At 34.6% G+C, this 9,282-nt stretch overlaps 2 protein-coding genes across 2 annotated transcripts; one reads left to right on the top strand and one right to left on the bottom strand.

Moving 5' to 3' along the window:
- Positions 1-1,093: 1,093 nt before the first annotated feature.
- On the top strand, positions 1,094-5,325 carry LOC131596428 (protein EARLY FLOWERING 3-like). Its single transcript, XM_058869075.1, has 4 exons — positions 1,094-1,493; positions 2,550-3,256; positions 4,088-4,139; positions 4,218-5,325. The coding sequence occupies exons 1-4, from the start codon at positions 1,278-1,280 to the stop codon at positions 5,172-5,174; spliced, it is 1,932 nt and encodes a 643-aa protein (XP_058725058.1). The 5' UTR covers positions 1,094-1,277; the 3' UTR covers positions 5,175-5,325.
- Positions 5,326-5,377: 52 nt separating this feature from the next.
- LOC131598544 (protein neprosin-like) lies at positions 5,378-7,319 on the bottom strand. Its single transcript, XM_058871132.1, has 7 exons — positions 7,173-7,319; positions 6,959-7,045; positions 6,553-6,855; positions 6,297-6,458; positions 6,101-6,154; positions 5,834-5,980; positions 5,378-5,749 (listed from the first exon to the last, which is right to left on the bottom strand). The coding sequence occupies exons 1-7, from the start codon at positions 7,317-7,319 to the stop codon at positions 5,378-5,380; spliced, it is 1,272 nt and encodes a 423-aa protein (XP_058727115.1).
- Positions 7,320-9,282: the final 1,963 nt, after the last annotated feature.

Genomic DNA, 9,282 nt, shown 5'->3' with positions numbered 1-9,282 from the left:
TAATGGATTTCCTTTCTGGCTTGGTAGCCCCTAAAGTAGGCGTTGTTGTAAACCGAACTGGGTTAATAATTCTGGTGTGTTACTTACTTTTCAGTATTGTGTATGTATGTTTATACCTTGCCTATGTGTTTTGTTCGTATCAGATATCTCGACATGTCATAAGACATATGAAGTCTGATATATCAAAATTTCAATTGGTATTAGAGCAGACATCCTGTTAGGCTCTGGGTGAGATCATGGGAAGGTACTTTTTGGTACTTTGAGAAATGAAGAAGATTTTACTGAAAAGGTGATGAACGTGGACAATTCATATTTTTGTTTGAATGATCCCTTGAGAAGGATCATTCATTATGTGTGACAGGGTGTATCATGTTCTGTCTGTTGTTATCAAGCTTGTAGCTTTGGTGGAGAGCTGCTGTTTTTGGGTTTGATTTATTTTCAAACCTATGTTGTTCTGTTGACACCTGAATTGTGGTGTTTCTGTGCAAGCATGATCAAGCATTGCCTAAAGGTTATTGAGGAGTTTTTGTTTGTTCCGCTTCATCTAATAGAAAACTCATGGTGGTTCGTGTGTCTCTGGTGTTGAGGTTGTAGCAAGGTTTGTTCTTCTCTGAAGGTGTATCCTATAATGTTGTGATACGCGAAATACTTTTTCAACCAAATTTTTAAAGTTGATACTTGAGGTTCATCTCAAGTCCACTCATAAAGACATTTATCAATAACTTTCATGAGAATCTGAAGAGAAGTTGATCAATGGTGATCATATACATCTGCATGGATATTCCTAGTGTGTGACTAAATTAGAAAAGTGATTTGTTGTTAGAAGATGGACTTCCATTGAAGACCTTAAATATGAATTTCCGATAACATATCAAAATTTCCATAATTCATTTATAAATTTTTAGTAAGAATTTTTTTAAAAAACAAATAAGTGTTTTTAACCTATTGAAAATTTCCAAATTTTTTTTGGTAAGAAAAAATGAACTATCGGATCCGATCATTTTTTCTGAAAATTTCAAAAAAATCCAATATTTTCTTAAAATTTTCAATAAACACAAAAGTAAATTTTAAGAACATAAAAGTAACAGCACCCATTATTGAAGACTTGGAGTGTCCTGTATAAGTCTTGCGGTGACATCTACTTCAAGGTCTTCAACCAATAACACTAGGAAACTACATAAAATCTAGCGGAGGGAGAGAGAGAGAGGGATCACACAGTCAGAACCATAGAAAATTTTCTTTCCCCTTTCGTTTAACTGTTTACAGCAACTAGAGGAATGAGCAGAGGGAAAGGTGATGCCGAGAAAGTGGGACCCATGTTCCCAAGGCTCCATGTCAATGACACGGCAGAGAAAGGAGGACCAAGAGCACCGCCGAGGAACAAGATGGCACTGTATGAACAATTCAGTGTTCCCTTTCAAAGATTCAACCCTAATTCTAATTCAAATTCAAATTCTTCTAACTCACTTCCTCTAACACGTTCGTCAAGCTTGGTAAGTTTCTGATTTTATCTAATTTTAAGCCCCTTTTGATTTAGTGAACAATTTTAACATGTTATATAGATTTTATCTTTTAGTAACATTTAGATTTAGGCTTTATATGATTCTATTTATATGATCTATGGCTTGAATTGTGGTTGAAGAATAGAAGAAATAGTACACAAGGAATTATGCTTAGGTTTTCTACTCAGATTTTATCTTTTATGAGGCACAATTGTTAAGAAACTAGATAGTATTATATATGTGCTTGTTTATTTCTTTTTTTAACATAAATTAAGTATAGTTGGTTTTCGAAATTTAGGGGATTTAGTGCGTGTTTGGTTTGGCAGAAAATTGATTTTGAGTGAATTGATTATGTAAAATTGATTCAGGTTAAAAGTGAGTGGAAGATAAAGTGATTTATGTTTGAATAAATTTCTGCAAAGAATTGAACAAGAAATTTCAGTGTGAAAAACTACAAATTTTAGCTTCAAGTAGAATCAATTTTGGAAAGAATAATCAATTCTACTCTAAGCAACCAAACATGTCAAAATCAATTCTACACGCACAATCAATTATAGGTGCTCCAAATGGGAAATCAAACATACATTTATTGATTTTGTTGTTTTCTTACTTTATGTATGTGTGTGTAAGTAAAGATGTTAGAAGTGTTTGGGTTAGCTTCTCAAATATAGTTCTTCATTTATAGAAAGGTCCTAATAAGTTGATAGGTGTTTGTGGAGAAGTTAGTTGAATGAGTTTTTGAAGAAATTGAGATGAACAAGCTAGTTTGAAATTAATTGTAGAGCTATCATGAAGAAACTCGTAGTTATGGTAAAATTCTTTTTCCATTAGTGTTTATTGAGAAATTTATTCAAGCTGGCTTATTGTCACATCCTAATTCTTGCAAAGGCTCAATGATGTATTCGGATAATTGTTGGGATAGACCCAAATAAGTTGTCACCAAAGGTGCGCTGACAATTGAACTCACTGTTTGGTTATAGAGGCCACATTATATTGTCATGAATGACTTTGTGTTATCATCTCTAACATGAACCAATATGTTTGAAGGGAAATGACCCCGAGAGAAGTTATATTTCTCACCAATCTAATGGAGCAAACATGCACACTTTGTCACCACAACTTGAACATAGAAAAAAAGTAGATGGAGATGATAGTCGTGCATATGATCGCTCGAGGATTGGTCAATCTAATGATAAAACAATGAAGAGTTTCAATGGGGAAAAACTCACTCCTACGGGCTCCGGGAATTTTGGTTGTTTAGTATCCGGGAAAAATGTTGGTGACAAAGATCAAACACAATTTGGCTCCCTGCTCATGAAAATGAGAAAAGATGTGAAAAATAAGGGTGAAGCGCATCTGCAAGAAATTATTGTCAGTCCAGTGAGGCAAGCTGAGATGATTTCAGATGAAGAGGATCAGAGTGATGCTTGCCTACAACAGGAATCCAATAATATTGAACATGGTGGCAGTCTCATTGACTCTGCGATGGATATGGATAATAGAAACAGCCTTGTATTAAGAGGCTGCTTTTGTTCTACAGTGGACCAAACCAGTGTACTTGAAGCTGCCAACCATACCGAGTATGATGATACAAACATTGACAGCCCAATAGAAAATGGAACCTCAGAAGGAAGTGATGATCTATCCAAGAATTCCACTCTAGAAAATATGCCAAGCCCGAAACTTTCTCCTGATGGTGTCGTAGAGTTATTAGGTCAACAACTATTTTGGAAAGCAAGACGAAAAATTACCAAGTAAGTATCGTCAACTATCTATAGCCTCTGCTTTTGTAGTGGTCTTAAATTTAGATTGCTTCCTTCTGAACCCTTCGCTAATGTATGATTGGTTCATTCTTATTTGTATTCAGACTGTTTGATTTTTAGTAAATAGAGTTTGGTGAATTGAATACAATAACTATATGGTTTATCATGGAAACTGTCATAATTTGTTTGTTTTCTTGTACTAACTCGCAGATGTTTAGAAAGAAAAAAAATCCTAGTTTGTTTTGGTAGAAGTTTGTCTTGTCTACCATAATTTTGAAATTCCTTCCCCATTAGATAACTTCAATGCATTTTTTATTTGGATGAGGTTTGGTTCAAGAATATATCATATTTTTGCCTATTGCCTTTTTGAGTTTAGTCTTTATTTGAACCAGAAACAATAAAACTGCACAACTATGCTTTGTTTGAAATTCCCGAGCTTTTATGTTTCAAATCATGTGAGCTTTAAAATATATACCAATTCATAGACTGAATTATTAATTATATACAAACAGTCATGGTATAAGATTTGTGTCTAGTTAATAAATTTCAACCCTCCTGGAAAAAATGATGTTAGATTTCTGAGAAAATATGACATGCATGAGTTATTGAAAGGTAGATATTTGGCTTAATTGACTGGTTACCTCTGAGGTGACATGTGAATCTTTGATTTATTCAGTGTTATTGGTTTATACGCTTGTCTTATCAACTGGTTGACATGATCATATCTAGTTCTGAATGTATCATTTCATTTTTGTGTCTCAAATCCCATATTGGATGAGTATTGTGCAATTTTTTTGTTTGAACTCTCATTCCTCTCTACAGTCAACAGAGAATGTATGCGGTCCAAGTGTTTGAATTGCACAGACTGATAAAGGTAAAGTGATCTTACTGAGTAATTCACCCTTCAAAGTTCAAACATGTTCATGCCAAGTAATTCATTTTATTTAAACAGGTTCAACATCTGATTGCTGAATCATCAAATCTTTTTTTGCTCGACGCTGCTGCTATTTTGGGAAAATCTCCTCTGCAGGGATCTAATTCTAAAAGCCTCTCATTGGAAGAAGTTGTTGAACCTCAGACACAAAATCATAAACAGCAAGACCACTCTGAAAACCTAAACCATAATTTGGAATGTTCTACTGAAAATGGAGTTGGGAAAACATCGTTTTCATCCCAAAAACCAGACCAGGAAAATGCTGGTTCACAGTGTTTTAATCAATCACCCGGACATCAGTGGTTAATTCCTGTTATGTCTCCTTCCGAGGGGCTTATCTACAAGCCATATCCCGGTCCTGGATTTCCTGGAGCTGTATACGGAGGATATCAATCGTTTGGACACAGTCCTTCAGATGGTGCATTAATGAATCCTGCCTATGGAGTTCCAAGTTTTCATCAAGCGATTGCGATGTCACCATTCATTCCTCCAAGCAGTTATGCCTACTTCCCTCCTCACGGCGTGCCAGCAATGAATCAATCAGCATCAGGGTCAGTTGCTGAACAGGTAAACCAGTTTGTGGCACAAGGTTCTCGTGATCGAAACAGTAATTCATCCTTAGTTGGAGCCGATTTTGACACTCGAAATCAAAGCTCGTGTAATATTTCAAATCAAAAAAGTGGAGCCATATTACATGTTGCAAAATCTAGGCCATCTAGAGAAAGAGAACTCGCAAATAGTCCTAATGAAAAGGCACCGGGAATAAGAATAGAGAAATCTTCTGAAGGAAGAGATGCACTTCCATCTTCCTTTACGGTTCCATTAGTATCAGATGAAGTCTTTCAATCGCTTGAAACAAGACAAAAACCTCAAGTAATCAGAGTTGTGCCACATAACCCACGGTCTGCAACGGTATCAGCTGCTAGAATTTTTCAGTCAATCCAAGAAGAGAGAAAACAGTATGATCTATTATAGTGTTGTTTGTGAATGTGTAACCATTGAGTTGAGTTTATAAAATGGATCAAGTTTCTGTATTACTTTTGTTGTCGTGTATTGTATCTCTAAATCAAAATATACTTTAGTTAACATCTATCAAAATCAACAAAGACCTACATATTGACTAGAATAGTTTCTTATTGCATCAAGATAAACATAAAACATTCAAAACTCTAATTTTATTAAGGGCACATTAGATTACTACCGGGTCCTCCATAATAAAACTCAGGATCTTCAAGATAATCTGATTGATAGTAAACATCATAACAATTATATTCATCGGAGTAATATTGAACCCATTCTGGAATCTTCAGGCTCGGATAATTATCGTGAACTCTCATCCTTAATATGGAAGCCGAATCGCCTCTAGAAAATTGTCCGTTACCCATTTGTGTTTTGGTATGAGGAGTATGTCCAACAGTTGTACTGTAAACTTCACCACCCCATTCCACTGATTCCGCGTTGTAGCAAATTGCTCTAAATATTTCTGGTGGCCAATAACCTATGTTGGTATTCTCACCATATTGCACCCACCAATTGTTAGTAATTAGATCCTAAAGCAAAGAAAAAGAAAGATTAAAAATGAAAAGAAAAACGAAAAATTTCCATAATATTTTTAGTTCATAGAAATGAGTGACCTTATAGATGTAAATAGTTATTTGGTATGGAAGACCACCAGGAGCTGGTATTGGATAAATTGCAGCACCTAAGGCAATTTCGTTACTGGTTTGAATAAATCCAGGACAGGTCAGATCAAAACAACCCGTTTCGTGCGAACCATCAGCCTGTAGAAATTGATGTTCCAAAGAACTTTAGAAATTTATTAAACTTTTTCGAATAAAGGTTTGTCTATAACCAAAACAATTAACTAATTGTATCAGGTTAATACAACTGTATATACTAACCGTCCAATATACGAATAATCGAGTCTTCCTATCTCCATATACACTAGGATTGACCTGTAACAGGTTTATCAAGATAATGAAACTGTTGACAGATGAACCGTTTTTAAACCGTTAACGAAGCAGATAAAGTAATGAGTTGAAGTGCATTTTTCTTGCAAATAGCATAAGTTATTTTAATGTATAAGTTACTTCTTACCGCCCAACCGGATTCAATACACTCATAGTCATTGTAAGATCCATTCAAAAGAGAAACCTGAGCAGTGCTGTATTCATCATCCTTTTCAACCGAAGGACTAAAAACTCTAATGTCTCCTTTACCTCCCAAATAGCGGAATCCTGTGGCGAATACTATTGCTTTCTGGTTCAGATAGATATCAAATCAGCAAAGTAGAAGAGTTCGTTGCTTCAACTACAAGTAATGTCATGCCATGTTATGTATTGCAGAAACTTACAGAGTGATTTTGTTGCTGTACAAAGGAATCCAGATTATTATTCAGCCGATGATTATCTTGTCTGTTTAAAAAACTTGGTTTCTTCCTTCCATATTCATCGATTGAGCGAGCCTTAAGAAGCTCTCTCTTTCGCACTCTTCGAACCGGTATTGTTCCCTTTGGACAAGTTCCATTTTTCTGCCATATTTGGGATGTTACTGTCGCATACGACTCATCATCCTTTTGCTTCATCATTGCACTCTTTGTTTTACTTCTAGTCCTTTCTATGGGATCCTTCTTAGCTGAATTGTAACTTGGAGCCATCTGATTAAGTATTTTATTTTATGCAGATTCATAGACTAGTGAGATGAAGTAAGCATAAGAAATCATGTTTTGCAATCATTTTATTCATATATAGAATATTCACCTGAATTTTGTGATCTTTCAAAGCAGGATGATCAAACGCAGGTTGCTTTTTAATGTTGACGCAATCAATAATATCTCCGTCTTCACTCTACAAGCATGGAAAAATAATATAATTATTATGCTTAGCACCTTGTGTGACAGTTTAGGAAATATGAAGAATACCAACAATGTTTCATATTTTCTAATATATCTAACTTCCAAAGAATTTTTGTTACCTGAATGGTTTTTAATGAGTGTTTTGTAAGATGCTTTAATTTTCTCTCAACTTCCAACATCTTCTGTTTAGAGATAGAGCCATCACTGTTAGTGCCGTAAACTGTAATTAACAGCATCAAGAGAATGAATGTTACTTTAGATCTCATGGCTGGAAGAAAACAGTATATTTATTGGTAACATGAACTATATAAGTACATTGCTTAACTATAAGTTAGGTAGTGATGTCTGCATGAGTTACCGTCTATATATTTGTCATTCATCTTTTGTTTACATCATAACTTCTTCTAATAGTTGAAATTCAAATGCATGCTTCATATATCAGCCACCTTCCCATCAGAAAAAATAATTTGGAGAAATTAATAATTTAAACATGATGTAACTGTCATGACTTCAACTAAACTCATTTTTTATATTGAATTGTTTTAAACATGATGTTCCCCATCCATATTGCATAAAAGATATACAATCTACTTGATAAATAACCACGTTGGAGGGGAGGGTGGAGAGCAAAATCTAACATAACGCGTATATGCTCGCCACATGGGCAAGACCATCATAGAAAGTTGACTCTGCCTCGAGTCATATATCTAATATAGAGATGTAATACCCTATCATAATTCATGTTTAGAATTTTATTCATTAGATCATTAGTTTGATACTGAGTGCATGCAAAAATGTTTAAATGACATCTTGAAACATGTACGATCCAACAAAACATGGTACATGATGTTGGTTATTATTATTATTATTATTGTTATATTTGTTTATTGTATCTTTGTTAGGGTAATTCGGTCTTTTCTAACTTTTAGTATTTATACTCTGGTGTAACCCTTACTCTTCAGTTTTTGTTCATTCTATTGAAACCCTAAGCTAAAGGGTGTTTTTCCTTTTTCTATGTTTACATATGTTCACTATTGTTAACATGGTATCAAAGAGCTTGGTTTGATTTCGGATCTACCGCGAAGTGGTACACATATTTGTTCGTTGCCGATTTGTTGGAGTATTGACGGTACTGTTTCAATTGAATTTGACGGTTTCATTTGTTCCTGTAGTGTGTTGGCTAGTCGTCAATTTTATCCTTTTCCTCGTTGAAGCTTTGCCAATTTTCTTCTTGATACAGTACAAAAATTCAACGTGGTAGGTGGAAAAACAACTTGGTGGTATACCTATTCAATAGAGAATCCTTATTTCTTATACAGTGAAAAAAAAATTGATTCTTTTTGGATCACTTTTATTTAATTTATTTTTACTTAATTGTGGTGTTTTTGGTTATCTCATAGTTAAATACAATGAGTCATGATAAAGATGATTCTCTTCAATCTATTAGTGTTCAACTCAATGGAGAAAATTATTCTTATTGGAATTACGTAATGAAAAATTTTTTGAAAGGAAAAAGGATGTGGAGTTATGTTGATGGAACCTTTGTTAAACCTACGGATAAAAAGGATGAAGCAAAATATGCAAAAGAGTTGGAAACATGGGATGTCAATAATTCTAAGATTCTTACTTGGATCAATAATTCTGTTTCTCAGTCAATAGGAGTGCAACTAGCAAAATATGATACTGCTAAGGAGGTTTGGGACCATTTGAAACGTTTGTATGCTCAATCTAATTTTGCAAAACGGTACCAGCTGGAGAGTGATATTAGAGCTCTCAAACAGAATAATATGACCATTCAGGAATTCTATTCAACTATGAGTAATTTGTGGGATCAGTTGGCTCTTATGGAATCGTCTGAATTAAAAGTGGTCAAAGCATACACTGATCAAAGAGAAGAGCAACGTTTGGTTCAATTTCTGATGGCGCTTAGGGATGATTTTGAGGGACTTCGTGGGGGTATTCTACATCGTAATCCACTTCCTAATGTTGATTCAGTTTTTAATGAATTGTTGGCAGAAGAAATTAGACTCAAGTCTCACTCCAATTTGATTCCAGATAAAGGAGTTCTCTCCACTCCTCCAACTGTTTTTGCTGCTCCAGTTTACAAAGGAAAACCTCAAGGTAGAATTGGGCTTGGTATTGATGAATGTGCTTTTTGTAAGGAGAAAGGTCATTGGAAAGCTCAATGTCCCAAATTGTTGAAAGGAAATAAGAAAAATTTCAAACATC

The sequence above is a fragment of the Vicia villosa genome, linkage group LG4 (assembly GCF_029867415.1).
Source record: "Vicia villosa cultivar HV-30 ecotype Madison, WI linkage group LG4, Vvil1.0, whole genome shotgun sequence".
NCBI lineage: Eukaryota > Viridiplantae > Streptophyta > Magnoliopsida > Fabales > Fabaceae > Vicia > Vicia villosa.
Note: the sequence above shows the minus strand (reverse complement) of the source record. Positions and strands in the feature narration are given on the sequence as shown.

Excerpts from the sequence above, each read along its gene's own strand:
- LOC131598544 (XM_058871132.1), bottom strand. The coding sequence starts at position 7,319 with ATGAGATCTAAAGTAACATTCATTCTCTTGATGCTGTTAATTACAGTT. Across the intron at positions 6,856-6,958 it reads TGAAAGATCACAAAATTCAG|ATGGCTCCAAGTTACAATTC; the intron begins GTGAATATTCTA and ends ATACTTAATCAG. Across the intron at positions 5,981-6,100 it reads GATTATTCGTATATTGGACG|GCTGATGGTTCGCACGAAAC; the intron begins GTTAGTATATAC and ends CAATTTCTACAG.
- LOC131596428 (XM_058869075.1), top strand. The coding sequence starts at position 1,278 with ATGAGCAGAGGGAAAGGTGATGCCGAGAAAGTGGGACCCATGTTCCCA. Across the intron at positions 1,494-2,549 it reads TAACACGTTCGTCAAGCTTG|GGAAATGACCCCGAGAGAAG; the intron begins GTAAGTTTCTGA and ends ATATGTTTGAAG. Across the intron at positions 4,140-4,217 it reads AATTGCACAGACTGATAAAG|GTTCAACATCTGATTGCTGA; the intron begins GTAAAGTGATCT and ends TTATTTAAACAG.